The sequence below is a fragment of the Labeo rohita genome, chromosome 12 (genome assembly GCF_022985175.1).
Source record: "Labeo rohita strain BAU-BD-2019 chromosome 12, IGBB_LRoh.1.0, whole genome shotgun sequence".
NCBI classification, from domain to species: Eukaryota; Metazoa; Chordata; class Actinopteri; order Cypriniformes; family Cyprinidae; genus Labeo; species Labeo rohita.
In genome coordinates this window covers 419,171-436,067 of record NC_066880.1, presented here as the reverse complement: position 1 = coordinate 436,067, position 16,897 = coordinate 419,171, and the positions used below count along the sequence as shown (strand labels likewise).

The 16,897-nt window shown below is 37.4% G+C and overlaps 2 protein-coding genes across 5 annotated transcripts in view; one reads left to right on the top strand and one right to left on the bottom strand.

The window, feature by feature from the left end:
• Window positions 1–422: 422 nt before the first annotated feature.
• On the top strand, window positions 423–9,294 carry grem2b (gremlin 2, DAN family BMP antagonist b). Of its 2 annotated transcripts, none has more exons than XM_051124914.1 (2): window positions 423–692; window positions 8,046–9,294. In XM_051124914.1, the coding sequence occupies exon 2, from the start codon at window positions 8,047–8,049 to the stop codon at window positions 8,545–8,547; it is 501 nt and encodes a 166-aa protein (XP_050980871.1). In that variant the 5' UTR covers window positions 423–692; window position 8,046; the 3' UTR covers window positions 8,548–9,294. The 2 variants fall into 2 exon arrangements, with proteins under 2 accessions (XP_050980871.1, XP_050980873.1); XM_051124916.1 differs by lacking the exon at window positions 423–692 and adding an exon at window positions 759–893.
• An 886-nt stretch (window positions 9,295–10,180) lies between these two features.
• The window catches only part of LOC127174463 (formin-2), a 54,909-nt gene continuing 48,192 nt past the window's right edge, over window positions 10,181–16,897 (bottom strand). For all 3 annotated transcript variants that reach the window (XM_051124905.1, XM_051124906.1, XM_051124907.1), the window contains 2 exons: window positions 11,697–11,778; window positions 10,181–10,954 (listed from right to left, as the gene is read on the bottom strand). In XM_051124905.1, the coding sequence (XP_050980862.1) occupies window positions 10,928–10,954; window positions 11,697–11,778 (109 nt within the window). In that variant the 3' untranslated portion in view covers window positions 10,181–10,927. The remainder of the gene's footprint in view (window positions 10,955–11,696; window positions 11,779–16,897) is intronic.

The window sequence follows — 16,897 nt, the reverse complement described above, 5'->3', positions numbered from 1 at the left end:
ATGTTCATAACAAAATCCTGTAAGTTGTTGAGTTTCCAGCCATTTTCACACCATCATGAAACATCCAGAATGAAAAATATGAAAAGCATGTAAACGTCTGAAGATCATCAGGATTATTGGGTCTTTTGGAATAAATGTCAAAATCTTTTATACAGAACTAAAAACATTATGATCTTGTTTAGGACTTATTTTCTTTTTCTGAAATTAAATGAAACCTCTAACTGATCCTGTACGATGTCTGTGAACAGAAAAAGCCAGAGTCTGTTCACCAAAAGCAGTGAAAACAGCTGAAAACTGAAAGTATAAAGAGGAGGAGTGAGGGAGAGAGAGAGAGAGAGAGAGAGAGAGAGAGAGAGAGAGAGAGAGAGAGAGAGAGAGAGAGAGAGAGAGAGAGAGAGAGAGAGAGATGATTTGTTTGCTGATCAGAGCCAATAGAAAGCGCTCAGTGTGATAAGATCCACATGCGAGTGACGGAGACGAGCCAGAAAGCAGAGTTCAAACACACAGAGAGAGATTTATAGAGTCACCTCCAGAAAGCAGCATCACAGTCTGAGAGAATCCGTCAGAAACGTGGAAGAGCAGCAGCAGCAGCAGCAGCAGAGCCTCTCGTCTGCTCCCGTCCATGGGCTTGAGCGGCGCCGGCCATCCCTGGACTCTGGATCTGCTCCGTCTCTGACCGCACACTCGTCCAGGTGAGGCTCCGGCAGATGCCGCGCTCGGGTTGCGGCGAGGTTGCGAGGTTGCGAGGTCGCGCGCCGGAGCGTTTGATCCGATTACGACCGTTTCCGCGGGTCGGCGAGCGCTCGAGCCGGCACTGAGCGAAAGAGGATTTATGGAGCCGGGAATCAGCAGCTTTCATTCACACACTCCTTTCATCATTCATTCTGAGCCACGTAAATATACTCTATAATTCTATAATCATAATCACACTCAGAACTCGACATAGATTGATTAATCGGCTGATGTTTGACGATTCTGAGGTCATTAGCATCAGTTTAATTTTTTTTTTAATAAGATCTTTAATTTCCACAATATTAATGTAAAAATATTTATACATCATTCATATTTATTTCTGTTCAGTTGGATGTTTGAACTTTTTTTTTTTTTTTTTTTTAACTCTTTTTATTAATTTTACTATTTGTTTCAGAGAAAATTTAAAAATAACTTTTCCAAAATATTTGGAAAATGATTTTTAAAAAAAAAAAAAAAAAGGTCCCTTTAATGTTTTTATAACCAAGAAAAAATGTTTTTGATATTAATGTTTTAAAATAATTATTTTTATCTAATGCCACTATTTGTTTCAAATCATTCAAAAGTAAAATTTCTACAGAGTTTACAAATTGATAAAATGAAAATATTGATAAAATATTAACATTTGCACAACCAAAAACAAACAAAAAAAAATTATTTAAAAAAGGGCTAAATGTTTAAAATAATTAATAATAAGTTTAAGTTCCACAATATTAATGTCTTTAATAATTTTAACTTTGAAAAATGTATCTTTTAATCTGAAAGGGAAAATTTCTGCATGTAAAATTTAATTAAAATGTTTTTATTTTTATTTTTTATTTTTTTTCAATAGACTGTTTGAGCAAACATGAGTTCAAAGGAATTTATTAAAATTCCATTCATTCCAATTGTGCTAATACAGGAAATTCTCATATAATATGCACTTATAAATTTCATAAAATTATATATTAAAAAAAGGTTTCTCATCAGTACTGAAAAAAATGTATTATATATATATAATGCAGTAATAATAGTCACATTTTTAAAACTTTTTTTAAATACTTTTTTTTCCACATTAACTTATTAATGAGAAGCTGCTGATCAAATACAGTATGGTTTGAGTTATGATTGTTCTTCGTGTTGAAACTGTTAGCACAAAAACATTAACATCATTTATGGAAGGTTTTAGTTGGACAGTCATGTAACAATTTTTAAATGTTACTATGGTTTCATAACATTCAGAGAACATTCAAATGTAACATTTCCGTAACATTTGCAAAATGATCAAATGGAATGTTGCCTTGCATAAGCAAGAAAAAAAACTTTTACAACCTTAAGTGTTTCATGTTTAAGTTTCATTTCTACAGTTTAGTGCGTCTCATATACTCTCGTTGAAGTGACTGTGGAATAATTCTATAATATTCACTGACCACTGCAGAGAGACAGACGACATAAAGATGATGTGTGGAACAGCTCTGATAGTGAAGATCTGCAGCTCATGAACGTCAAACACACGCCAGAACCAGCAGATCACAGAGTTACAACATACTACAGCCGAATCTCTGAAATCAGACTCAAAGCTGTGAATTCAGACGTCTGTCTCATGTTTGACAGACACTGGCAGGAGTTACTGATGCAGGATCAGCTAAAAACAACTCTCAGACTTCAGATACTCCTGCAGAAGCACAGCGACATCAGACTTCAAGATACAAGCAGATCAAAACCAATTACAACTAGCTTTAGATTTCAATTTCAACTAGACGACACACACTCGACTTTAACCTGTGAAATCAGATCATTAGAGGATCTGGAGGATCTGTCTAAACGCTCATGTGGTTCTGGTGGATCTGCACATACATTGCAATAGTTACATTAGCAGAAACAAAGCTTTCCAGCTGCTGCCAATTACATGTGTGTGTGTGTGTGTGTGTGTTGGATGGCAGGAGTGTATTGTGGTTGATGTGGTGCCGCTGTGAACATTAACTGTGTTTGGAAAGCGCCGCTCGTCTGTGACGGACTGTTTGATAACACAGCGCTCATGTGAGTCTGAGAGACTGATGACTGGCTTTCTAAAGCGTTATTTATTAGATTGTCATCGTTTATTCCTTGTAAAAAAAGGCAGAAGCAAGCAAAAGTCATCGAGGGAAAAGGAAGAGTCATCGGAGTGACCAAACCGTAATTTCATGTCATGCGTTATTCAGGATTTTACATTTCAAATGCGTCTTATCTAATCAAAATCAGCCGGAATTCTGTTTTATAAATGTATTTTGTATATATTTATACAGATATATTATGGCAAACCATCAACAGTCTTGTAAGAAAAGGTTCTACACAGAACCTTCTTTTCTAAGAGTGTAATTGGCTGGTTTCTGTGTCACTTCCTGTGACCCCTCCCATCTTCCACGACCCTAAACAAAGGTCACGACCTTCCCTTTCCCCTCAAATGGATGTTAGTAAGGAAACAAAACTTTGCCAAAGTTTTAAGATCCTCAAAATACACATCACTTATTGTTTTCAGATGTTTTGCTAGTTTTTTTCTTTTAAGAGAGACAAACATTTAAGAAAGTAAAAATATACGGACTCATTAGGTGTCAAAATACTTTTTGTGAACTTATCTATGAAGTCATATTAATGTCAAAACATTTCTGTAAAATATATTTGCCTTTAACCCATATTTCAAAACATTTTGGGGCTGAATTTCTCAAATGAACATAAATATTGATTAACTATTCCAACATGAAAAATGCTTTTAATCTGAAAGTGAAAATGTACGCATGTAAAATTAATTTTATTTGAATTTTTTATATATTAATAATACAGTAATTATAGTAATATTTGTTGCTTTAATGTTTTTTTTTTTGTTTTTGTTTTTTAAATAAACACTGTTTTTGAGCAATCAGGAGTTCAAAGGAATTTATTAAAATTCCATTCATTCCAATTGTGTTAATACTGGAAATTCTCAGATATGAACTTCTAAATTTCATATAGTCATATTAAAAACAGGTCTCACCAATACTGAAAAAAATAAAATAAATAAAAATAAATAAATAAAAATAAATGAATAAATAAATAAAAAATAAATAAATTATAAAAATAACTAAATAAAAATAAATTATAAATAATAATAATAATAATAATAATAATAATAATAATAATAAATAATAATAATAAAAAATAACAAATAAAAAATAATAAATAACTAAATATTATATTATATTATATTATAATATTATATTATATTATATTATATTATATTATATTATATTATATTATAAGTTGGTGTGGCATGTGTAATTTGAAATTACAAAGAATTTTCCAAACTCTAAATTAATATAAAAGGGTTCAATGCAGTAATAATAATAGTCATTTAAAATTTAGAATTTTTTTTACATTAACTTAATTAGAAGCTGCTGATCAAATACAAAATGGTTTTAGTTACGACTGTTCTTCACGTCCAAACAGACCCAGAATGTGAAAACAGCACACAGATTTTGAGTGCATTATGAGGGTTAAATAACTGAGCACAGAGAGAGAGACAAATATAGACAAGAGTTTCCTCTTATAGAAGCGCTTGATCTTATCAGATGAGGGAGAAACGCGTCCGACAGGTCAAATAAAGACTGAATGACTAAATCAAACATAAGCGTCTCCACCGTGGTGACCTTCAGCAGTTAAACACTGAAGAAACTCGCCGGAGACACTCAGAGAGACGGATCTGCAGTCATCCACTCCTAAACACACTTCAGCGGCGCAGTACGTCTTGTGCAACAGAGTTTAAGACGGAGCGAGTTCGGGGTCGTGAGATTTATGAGGCGTCTGCGCCGAGGCCGCGATATCAAACTCCGAATTCCGAAACGCTAAAGCGACGGCCCTCATTCGTCATCTTAGAGCAAACAGCCCGAGATCTGCCGAGCGCCGACGACGGCCCGTACGGACGAGATTCCCAGAGCCGTCAGGCTTCAGAGAGGAAAAACAAAGCCTGTCGTTCCTGGAGATTTCTAATCAAGAACAGGAAAAACTTAAAAAGGAAGGTTCAACCTTGACGCTCTCTGGAATGAAAGCGAGGAGCTTTGATTCACGACAAAGAGCCGCTTTGTAAATATTTCGTTTATGGGAATGAATCACTCACATTTGTTTTTCCTTCCGGCGATGGCACATCTGCGCTAAAGATGTCCGGCGTGATTGACGGATCGCTCGCTCTCTTCCAGAGCCGTAATCGTTCGTGGCTGCCGTCGAAACTCTGCTGACTGCAGACAAAGTGACAAATTAAAGTTAATCTGCGACTTCCTGTCTTCACAGGAAACTAAGTGAAAGCTCAGGGTGAAACGCTTCGACCCCAGAAAGAACACGAGGAGATTCGGTCAAACTGTGGGCTCCCATTGAACACGTTCAATCATTAGATGACACGACTCCACACATTAGGCCTCAAAACACTCAATGTGTGTCATCAAATGCGTCAAAACACAACTTACAATGCAACGCAGGCACATGCTGCATAACGACGACTGTTAGCAACAAAAACACACGTCAAGGTTGAACAGGACAGTTTTTTTCTGCAATGCCTCAAACAATTATTCACATCTACACCTTGTCCAAATTACAATTACAGACCGTTTCTGACCTCAGGTTTACCTGCATCTCTCTACACAGACAGATTAATAAATAGAACGAAAGGTTGATAATGAGTAACGTCTTTTTTATATCTGGTGGGTTTTTTTCTTTCAGATTCAGAGAGACTGAGACTAAAGGACTAATTGAATGTTATTTTAACAGACAGGAATGTTGCAGTAAAAGGCCAATTAGTTTCATCCAAATGAGAAATACGTTTCTTGTGGTTTTAGTTAAGAAAACAAGTGTGTGAGTGAATGACTGTTTGTGCATAGTTGAGTGTGAGTGTCAGTGCGTTTGTGCATGTGTGAGTTTGAGTGTGCATATGCGAGTATGCATGGGAACGAGTGAGAGCGAGTATGTGCAACTACGTTTGTGTGCGAGTGAATGACTGAGCTTGAAAATATGTGCATATGAGTGTTTGCATGTGTGAATGTAAGGGTGTTTATGCATGTGAGTTAAAGTGTGCACATGTGCGTATGCGAGTGTAAGTGTGAATGTGCTTGTGTGAGTGAATGAATGTGAGCACGAGAATGAGTGTGAGGGTAAGGGTGAGTGTGCATTCGTGTGTGAGTGAATGAGTGTGAGTGTGTGTGCATGAGTGTGTGATTGTATGAGCGTGTCTGTGTGAATGAGTGCGAGTGAATGAGTGTGAGCGAGTGTGTGCGTGTGAATGAGCATGAGAATATGCGTATGAGTGTGTACATGCATGTTTGTGAGTGAATGAGTGATTGTGAGTGTGCATTTGTGTGTGAGCGCATGTGTCTATGCATGCGAGTGTGTGTGTGAGAGTGTACTTGTGTGTGAATGAGTGAGCGTGTGCATTATGAGTGAATCACTGAACATGCAATTTTGTGAGTGTCGTGAATGTGTGTGTGTGTGTGTATGAATGAGTGTGAGCGAGAGAACGAGATGTGCATGTGTGAGGGTAAGTGTGTGTTCATGAGTGAGTGTGTGCAAGAATGTGCATTTGAATATGTGAGTGTGTTTGTGCTTGTGTGAGAATGCACGTGTGTGTGTGAATAAATGTGTGTGTGTGTGCATTTGAGTGAATCACTGAGTGTGTGCTTGTGAGTGCAAGTGTGAATGTGTCCGTGTGAGAGTACATGCGTGCATGTCTGTGCATTTGTGAGTGTGTGTAAGAGTATGCACACGTGAGTGAATGAGTGATAATGTGTGTGAGGGTAAGTGTGAGTTTGTGTGAGTGAATGAGTGTGAATGTGTCAGTGAGTGAGTGCACTACAAGAAAATGAGTGACTGTACATGTAAATATAAGTGTGTTTGTGTGCGAATCAGTGTGAGTGATTGAATGAGTGTGCACATGTGTAGGAGTGAATGTGTGTGTGGACTTGTTTTTATATCCTTGTGGGGACCTAAACCTGAATACACACAGACTCATGGGGACTAGTGTCACCGTGGGGACCTAAATTGAGGTCCCCATGGGTACAAAAGCTTATAAATCACACAGAATGAGATTTTTTGAGAAAGTAAAAATGCAGAAAGTTTTCTGTAAGGGTTAGGTTTAGGGGTAGGGTTAGGGTAAGGGGTTAGAAAATACAGTGTGGACAGTATACAAACCATTGCGCCTATGGAGAGTCCCCACAAGGATAACAAACCAGACTGTGTGTGTGTCAGTGAATGAGTGCCGGCGTGAGCATGTGTGCATGACTAAGAAAGTGTGTGTGAGACATACTGGAGTCACTCTTGTGATGTTCACAGTGCTCTCTGCAGTGTTTTGGTGTCTTGCGTGTGTAAATGAAGCTCATGGACGTCAGCAGTGCATGCTGTTGTAGGGATCAGTAGAGTCTCGCACTCATTCCTTCACTTCAGAGAATCAGTGGCGTTTAAGAGGTTTGTCAGGTTTTATCTGCTTACGGGTTCTGGCTGTTGTTTGTGTTGAGGTCAAGAGCTCCTGCATTACACCACTGTTAGTCTGGAGTTTCACGAGCGTCAGATCCGTGTGAAGGTGCTTTTCAGCACTACAGCGCTGGACTGTGGTTTGTGCGATTGCTCATTATACATACACTGCAATATGAATGACAGCAAAAGGAAGTCACTGAAATGCAATCTAAAGAAACAACACAAGTGATGCATATTGGAAAATTAACTATCATTTTGTCAGTTTCATTTTATAACTAGAAACGTATATAAATATGTGACCCTGGACCCCAGTCGTAAGATGTATGGTTTGTTATGATAGGACAATATTTGGCCAAGATACAACTATTTGAAAATCTGGAATCTGAGGGTGCAAAAAAAAATCTAAATATTAAGAAAAATCACCTTTAAAGTTGTTCACATGAAGTTCTTAGCAATACATATTGCTAATCAAAAATGAAGTTTTGATATATTTATGGTAGGAAATGTACAAAATATCTTCATGAAACGTAATCTATACTTAATATCCTAATGATTTTTGGCATAAAAGAAAATTTTGAAACATACAATGTATTTTTGGCTATTGCTACAAATATACCCGTGATACTCAAGACTGGTTTTGTGCTCCAGGATCATATATGTATAGTGTTTGTGGTGTGATGATTACTTCATTAAGACCAAAAAATGCTCATGCATGGTCTTGTACTCACAGGTGTGTCATGATCAGGGGTCAGGAGGTCAGCTGCTCATCTCACCCTCATCTTTTAACTTCCTGTTAGACAGGATGTGGATTCTGATGTTTTAACCATCTCTCTCTCTGTCTGTTCCAGGATGAGCTGTAAGGTGGCGCTGTGGCTGCTGCTCGCCGGCCTGCTGTGCGTCACCTCCGCCAGCCGTAAGAACCGACCGCAGGGATCCATCCCGTCACCCTACAAGACCAGCTCCAACACCTCCGACCGGCGCACACGCAAACAGGAAGTTCTGGCCTCCAGCCAGGAAGCTCTGGTGGTGACGGAGCGCAAGTACCTGAAGAGCGACTGGTGCAAGACGCAGCCGCTGCGGCAGACGGTCAGTCAGGAGGGCTGCAAGAGCCGCACCGTCATCAACCGCTTCTGCTACGGCCAGTGCAACTCCTTCTACATCCCACGGCACGTCAGGAAGGAGCAGGAGTCGTTCCAGTCGTGCGCCTTCTGCAGGCCGCATCGCTTCACCAGCCTCACCGTGGAGCTCGAATGCCCCGACCTGCAGCCGGCCGTCCGCTACCGCAAGATCCAGCGCGTCAAGCAGTGCCGCTGCATGTCCGTCAGCGTGTCCGAGTCTGGGAAACAGTGAGATTGTGACGAGGTTTCACTGGAAACACCTGCTGCTAATCTGAGCTGAAAGACTGCAAGGCTTCAGCACGCCATCTTAAGACCGTCCTGCTGGACACTGGTCACTATCGGCCACCACTGGTCTCCAGAAATCTCCATCAGTCACAACTGGTCAGCACTGGTCTCCAACAGTCACCATTGGTGATCATTGGTCACTATCTGTCATCATTGGTTTTCAAAGGTCTCCATTGGTCTCCAACAGTCACCATCGGTCACTATTGGTCAGTGGAGTGTGGAAATGGACTGACATGCAGAGAAATGACTCCACACGGAACTCGATCCAGGAGCTGCTGCTGCCTGTGTGACAATCAATGATAGTTAACACCAAACATGCGTAACTAGACTGATTATAGAGATTCTATAGAAATATGGTACAACAAAAGTATATATATGTAGAGAAACAACTGAAGTCTATATTAAAAGTATTGAGTTCTATTGACGTCTTCTGTTCTTCTGTTACTTCTGTGGGGAAATCTGTGGACTGGATATAAAGGCCTGTTCACACTACAACTACATAATATGGACTTCTCACAATTCTGATTTTTTTTTTCTTGCAATTCATCTGACAACTGAATTTTTCTTGCAATTCAGAATTGCACGACATAAACTCACCATTATATGCAAAAAGTCTGGAATGTAAGAATGGTGTAATTGCAAGAAAAAAAAAGTGCCAAATCTTTCAGATAAAGTCAGTAATACGAGATGTAGAGTGTAGAGATTTTACAGAAAAAGTAAAATAACTCTTTCAGTTGTTTTTTTTTGAGAGAGAAACAGATTGTGAAAAAAAAAAAGTTGCAAATACCTTTATTTTTAATTCCATAGTGGAAACAAAGAAACAACTGCAAGATGCAAACTCAGAAAAAAAGTCACTTCTGAGTTTATATCCTGCAATTTTGGAGTTCATCAATCTTCTTTCTCAGAATTTAGAATATTGAGAGACATAAACCTTGAAATTGTGGGGGAAAACAGTTGTAATTACCTTTATATTTATTTATTTTTGTGGTGGAACAGCCTTCCATAACAAAGTGATCACTTTCAGAGCGATTTTGCAGAATATAACTGAAGCGTGCACTTAAAATAAACAAAATTATCATCTGTTGATGTGGATGCTAATATCAACCTTTTCCCTTGCACATTATTTCCATTATCTGGAAGAGTGGTGCATATTTCAAAGTACTTTTCCTTTGACATAAATTGTACTTCCCTTCTTTAGAAAGCTTCCAGTAAACACTGGGATTAGAAGTGAAAAAGGGAGAAAATAACATTGTAAAACATCCACATAAAAAGAAACCGGGAAAGAGATGTGAATGTGGATTTGGGGAGGGAAAACGAGAGATTCTTAGTGCTTTCCAGTGAATTATTTATGGAATACGTTCATTAAATCAGAAGAACAGACCGTAAGAACGCAGTATCAGTTTTTTCCGTAGTTAATCTTATTATTTGATAAGATTTGTTTCAATCGAGTGGAAGTTTCCCATTACTTAAAACACAGAAAAAGATTAAATGTGTTAAACTGTGCTGAGAGTCCTGAACTTTTGTGTATGAAAATAACCAAAGATGCTTTTCTGAGTAAGTAAATCTCCAATCGTGTGAAATAAATTAAAATGTCTGAATTTATTAATCCCTTTATTTTACATAAATTACACTCTTCTCAAAACGTTCACATACAAACAGTTATTGCACATGGAGCGCAGACGTCCATCCACACCTCCGACACGCACATGCTAAAAACAAACCAGAACGCTACAGAAAGATGTTAATATCGTTTACATTACTTTAAAAAAACATCCTCTTTAAATACGTGGAGTGAGTGAATGTGTGGATGCAGCGAAACCAGAAAAACAATCTTGCATAATTTCACAAAAACACTGAGTCGATTCCTGAACGTTCACCGCCGTCCGATCCGATCCGTACTGTACATACTGGAGTGTCTCTTTCAGGTCCCGTGGGACAGGAGTGTGCTTTGAACGTGTTATCCGAGCTGAAGACTACAGGACTAAACGGCACTAACTAGCGTTGGTCTAAAAGCGTGTGACGGTGCTGTCGCTTAAAATTGATACGATTCGGAAATCCAGATTCTCTCGTCTTTTCTCGTCTGTTAAAAACAAAACGACCTTGTTTTGATGATATTGCTTCAGTCCTCCAGTATGTACGGTCAGCTTCTGCGGTGGAGCAAACGTCTGATATGTTCATCCGTCAGGACGCAGGATATGACATCACGTTCAGACGGCGGATCACTTCCTGTGTGGTACGGCGGATGGCAGAGTAACACTGAAGCTGCTGCGAGAGCGATTTACAGATGAAACGACACGAGCGCGTCCGTCCGTCCGTCCTCATCCGCCTCAGATCTTCATGCCCAGCTTCGCTTTCTGAGAGGAAATAAAGACGCTCATTTAGTGATGAAAGCAGAACCTCACGCTGACTTTGATCCATTCAGCTATTCTCACATCAATTTCACCAGGACAGTTTTTGTCTTCACAATTTTCATGACATGATATAAAAATGGCAACATCCTGAAAATAAATCTGCGCCCGAGTTTCAACTTATGAAGGGTCAGTGCATCTGCTGTTGGACTAAACCTGCACGTCTAGCGCTCTGGAAAGAGTCAAAACATTAGAGCTCATAAAAATACACTCATATGCTGATATGGTCAAAACATGTTACTTATGGAAGCCTGTTTCCACCACTGAATAGTGAATAAAACAAGTCACCTTTAAAATGTAACATTGCATTTAAAAATCATTTCCATGCGTCTGGCAAGCGCATAATATGAATCTCTCAGCAGTGTTTTTGGCCACTGCAGGTCCAATATTTCACTCAACAGACATTCATGGAGTTTAATAAAGCACTTTAACCTTGTCATTTATGTGCATCATTTTACTGTCAGTGACACATGTCATCTAATAGTAATTAAGCTTCTCACACAAACCCTACAGGTTTCATATGCATAAATTCATTCCAACCTACAACTACTGTAAGTATATACAACATCAGCGATAAACACTACATAGCAAACTCAACTGACTGATTATATTGCTCTAATCAGAAATGAGACTAACGTATAAAGATATTAAGATACTATAAACATTACACATGATTAAACTGACTTACGATTCCAGACGCGTGTTTGGGTTTGACGCTGTATGTGGCTTTTTCTTTGACCTGTCGGAAACACTCCTCCGCCGCCTTCAGCCTGAGAAACAACATGAAGAGAGAAAAGAAACAGAGTTACTGATCTGCAGCATACCCCACAGTATACTCCAAATCATACTCCACAAACATACTCTTCATCACACCCTACAGCATACTCCACAGTATTCTTCAAATAATACTGCACAACATATTCTGCATCATACCCTACAGCATAATCCTCAACATACTCTACATCATACTACACGTTATACTCTACTGTATACTCAGAATCATACTCCACGGCATACTCTACATCATACTCTATATCATATCCTACAGCACGCTTCACTGTATACCCCAAATCATACTCCATGGCATACTCCACAAATATACTCCACGAAATACCCTAGCATACTCTGCTCCACAGCATGCTCCACAGCACACTCCACACTCTGGTGAACAACATACTCTACGTCATACCTTACAGTATACTCCACAACATACTCTACATCATACCCCAAAGCAAAACTTTAAAATAAAGTGGAAGAATGGGACTGGATTATCATCATCAACTAAATATGACACCATTAGAAACATTACTTGATTTAAAAAAAAAAAAAGTAAAGTAAAACTTTAAAAATAAATGAAAATAACCAAAACTAAAAAACAAACTACAGACAACATTAAAAAAAAAAAAAAAAAAAAAAAAAAAAATTATTCAAATACAAGATTACTAAAACAAACTGAAACAAACTTGAAATCTCTACTGACAATTAAAAACCAATAAATGACACACAAAGATAAACTTTAAAATAAAAACTTAAAATATAAAAATAATATCAGTGATACTAAAATGACACCGGTGTGATGTGACTCGTATTCTGAGTTTAGTTGAGGTTTAGCAGCGGTGTCAGGAGGAAGTGAATGTGACCCACAGAGGGTCCTATTCCTATACCACACACACACACACACACAGAGCATCAGTGGTTTTATGTCTCATTTGACTGAGTAGCTCATACACACAGCACACTCATGTGAAGAGATATGTACTATATTTAGCAAATCTCATCTGACTGATTGTTTGTAACGTAACTCGTATCATCCAGCACTAATCTGATCAAGATGACCACAAATCATGACGATATTAAGATGAGATAAACATTAACATCATGAAATTCTGTAAGGACTCAACATGTCACTCTTCAGCGGTGCGTCTGAACGGACAGGAGACAGCTCTTCCATGTTAACTTTAACTAGTGCTGACAGATCTCTACGCTACTTAATCTGAGCACTCGGAAGTTATTAAGATCTGCCACGCTCTGTGATGAAGCGCGCAGGAGCGGGTTCGTTTAGCACACGTCTCTCTTCCGCGGGTCGTGTGTGGACGGACGCCAGGAGCTTCGTCTCCGTGACCTTCAAACCAGTGAATGAAACACAAACACCATAATTGGCCATGTTTAGAGTCACCACTGATCCTCTGACGCTCCAGTGTGACTCTGGAGTCAACGCATTCATGCAGAGTTTGAACAAACTGCATTCATCTATTTCAAAACAATTTAAAATATTAATTTAAAATTATTTTTAAATGATTGAAAATTAATGTAAATATTTTGTAAAAAAAAAAATGTATTTAAAAAATATTTTTACATTTTTTTTTTTTAAATAAAATTTGAAAAATATATAGTATTTTAAAATATTTAAAAATTAGATGAGAAGAACATTTTAATGCACATTTACATTAACACATCCTGCTGAAATCATGATCTGAAATAACACAAAAGCAGCAAAACGCAGCCGAAGCGATGACCTGGAGAGCTGAAGCTCATAAAGCATGACGGATTCAGCGTTTGGAGTGAAGAGCCGTAACTCAATCACCGGCGTGGCATCTCATCCGCTGGAACACAAGAGCAAAGCAAACAGACGGCGTGTTGTGATGTATTTGGCTGATGAGAGCGCCGTGTGCCGGCCTTGTGAGTGGCTGACATGTTTACAGCAGAGAGAGTTATGGGCCGCGGGTAAAAGGCAGAGAGATGTTCCTCTTGCACATCAGTAGCAGCTACTTTAAACAGCAAAGCATAAAAACATCCCGCCGGACGTGAGAGGGATCAGTGTGTCTGAGCCAGTGCTAAGCAGGACGAGGATGACGACGAGGAAGAGGAAGAGGGTCTGGATCAGAACGCTGCCTTCACAACCAAATATGGTGGTGCTGCGGCGCGGGTCACGATACGCTTCTCACCCGCACGCTCGTTATGAAGAGATCAACACCCGCTCAGAGAGACACAGAGAGACAGACAATCGACAAACTAAAAATACTGCTGTTCGCACAGAATAAAACAGACATTCTGCACAGCAGAAACCACTGGAACACAACATCAAAGAAAGAAAGAAGGGGGAAAAAAAAAAAAAAAAAAGAAAAGAAAGAGATACAAAAAACCCTTAAAAAAGTAAAGTGATTAAATAAAAAGAAAACATAGAAATAAGAAAAAAGGGGAAAAAAAATGAACAAAATCCAAATAAAATGAAAAAACAAAACAAAAAAAACAAACAAACACACAAAAAAACGATAAGTAACAAATAAAAAGAAAAATAATTAAAGAAAAACCATGAAGAAAAAAAAAAGTTAAATTAAATGGAAAAAAAGAAAAAAGAAATACAACAAACGCAGAAAAATTAATGACAAGAAATTAAAATAAGAAAAAGAAAAACATTAAATAATTAAACTAAAAAATAAAGTGACAAATAAAATAAATAAATAAATAAGTGACAAAAAAAGGAAATGGAAAGAAAGTGGAAAAAAAATTTTTTTTTAAAAAAAGGGAAAAAAAACGAATAAAAAGATTTAAAATAAAACAAAGGAAAGAAAATTTAAATAAAAATGAACAAAAAAAAAAAAAAAAATAGAAAAGAGAAAAATACAAAATGAATAAAAAAAATTAAATGATAAGTGACAAATAAAAAGAAAAGGAAAAAAAGAAAAACCTACATAAAAACATGAATGAAAAAAAACAAAAGAAATAGAATAAAGAGAAAAAGAAAACAAGACACTACACTACAACAAGAAAAAACATTAAAGAACTTAAAGAAAGAAAAAGAAAGAAAGAAAGAAAATATAGACAAAAGAAAAAAGTGGAAAAATAAACAACAAAAACAAAATTAAGGAAAAAATTTGAAATTAGAAAAAAAATACAAATTAAAAAAATTAAATGATAAATAAGTCACATTATATTTATTATATAATAAACAAATTAAAAAAAAGAAAAAGAAAGAAAGAAAGAAAAAAAGAAAGGTACAGAGTGGAGGTAATGACGTAGGCCGCAGACGAGACACTGATGTTGTTTTACGAGCTGGATCCGTCAGCAGAACGGAGCGTTTCCATTCTAGTGAAAGTGTCAGAGGTGTTTGAGACACTGACTGACTTTATGCTCTAATATCACGACCTTTATTACAAACAGCCTTTTTAATTGGACCCTATAAAACGACGCTGGCAAACAGACTCGTGTGGAGCTGCAGCGAGTGACTCCTGTATAACACCAACGACTCATTAAATCAGTTCAAACACTTTCACAGATCATCTCAAACAAACAAGGACTGATGTCTAACACCTCTAAACAAATATAGAAAACACAAAACCATAGAAAAAAAAAGACAAAAAAACACATTTTTTCAGGTTTTAAAAGACGTGAGGCCTTGTTTTTTGATCCGAGTTGTTTCACAGCAGAACAGAAGTTCGTTGGCAGCAGCTCCGCAGCTTCGGTCCGTTCGTCTCCAGCGTGAGACACTTCGGCCCTCAAAGCGAGACGGGGTTAAAGACACAAATAGATGTGCGAGAGGAGCCGGGTCACGCTCGGAGCCGGACAAACAAAGCGGCTCTGCGTCAGACGGATCTGTCTCTCTTGGCTCCAGATGGAGCTCGGGGACGAGACGCCGCAAACAGCCGGCCTTCTGTTCCCGCCAACAGACGACAAGCATTCATGACAAATTGGGGCCGAGCGACAGGGAGAGACGCTTCTTTGGGCTTTTAGGTGCCACTGGAGGAGAAAGGCAAACACTTTAGCGGCAGATCGTCTGATTACGGGTTCAGCGCATGTCAGAGGAAAGCGCGTCCGTCTCTGGGAACTCATCTATCAGATGCCACGGCGGGAGACGAGTCTAAAGCGGCGCTCGGCCCCTCGGATAAAGACGTTTTGTGCGTTATCGCCGCAGGTACGAGCGCTGCCAAGGACCAGCGACGTCTTTGTGTTGCTTTTACGAGCGACTCCAGCAGAAACGCACGATGAGCACAAATTACGCTAGAAGCAGTAACTCATCGCTCCGTTCATTCTCTGCGCCGCTTGAACCTCGTTACGCATTTGGGTCTGTTTTGATCCAGAAGAGCATAAAACCAAACCTCGCAGCTCCTATAAATACACTCCCAATTATTTTTTCTGATTTTTGACTAAAATTTATTAAGAGACAATCATTTGTGTGATCAGAGTCCCATTAGGTGTCAAAAATACATACTGTAAAACTATTTATGAATTTATATTAATGAAAATACATGAAATATATATATATATATATATATATATATATATATATATATATATATATATATATATATATATGAAAAATATATGAAAAAAAATTGTGAAACAAATAACAGAGCAGAAAATTCCAAAAAAACTAGGAAGAAAGAAAGAAAAAAAAAGAAGAAAGAAAGAAAAGAAAAATGCAAACAAAAACAATACTAAGGAAACAAAAAAGAAAAGAAAACAAATACAGAAAAAGAAAAACATTAAATAACTAATAGAAAAAAAATCTATAGATAAGAAAAAAGGAGAAAAAAGAAAAACCACCAAAACAATTGATAAAAATAAGTTAGAAAAATACAAAAACAATAAAACAATGAAAAAAAGAAAAAAAAGAAAAGAAAAAAAGAAAAATGCAAACAATACTAAGGAAACAAATAAAGAAAAGAAAGGAACAAATAAAGAAAAAGAAAAACATTAAATCACTTAAAAATATATATACAGAAAAAAGAAAAAGGGGAAAAATTAAAAACAACCAAAATAATTGATAAACAAGTTAGAAAAATACAAAAATAAAATAAAACAATGAAAAAAAGAAAAGAGGAAAGAAAGGAAAAATACAAACAAAACAAAAACGTAATTAAATTAAATAAATGAAAGAAAAAGAAAGAA

What these genes read in the sequence shown, in the direction of transcription:
- grem2b (XM_051124914.1), top strand. Translation starts at nt 8,047, where the DNA reads ATGAGCTGTAAGGTGGCGCTGTGGCTGCTGCTCGCCGGCCTGCTGTGC.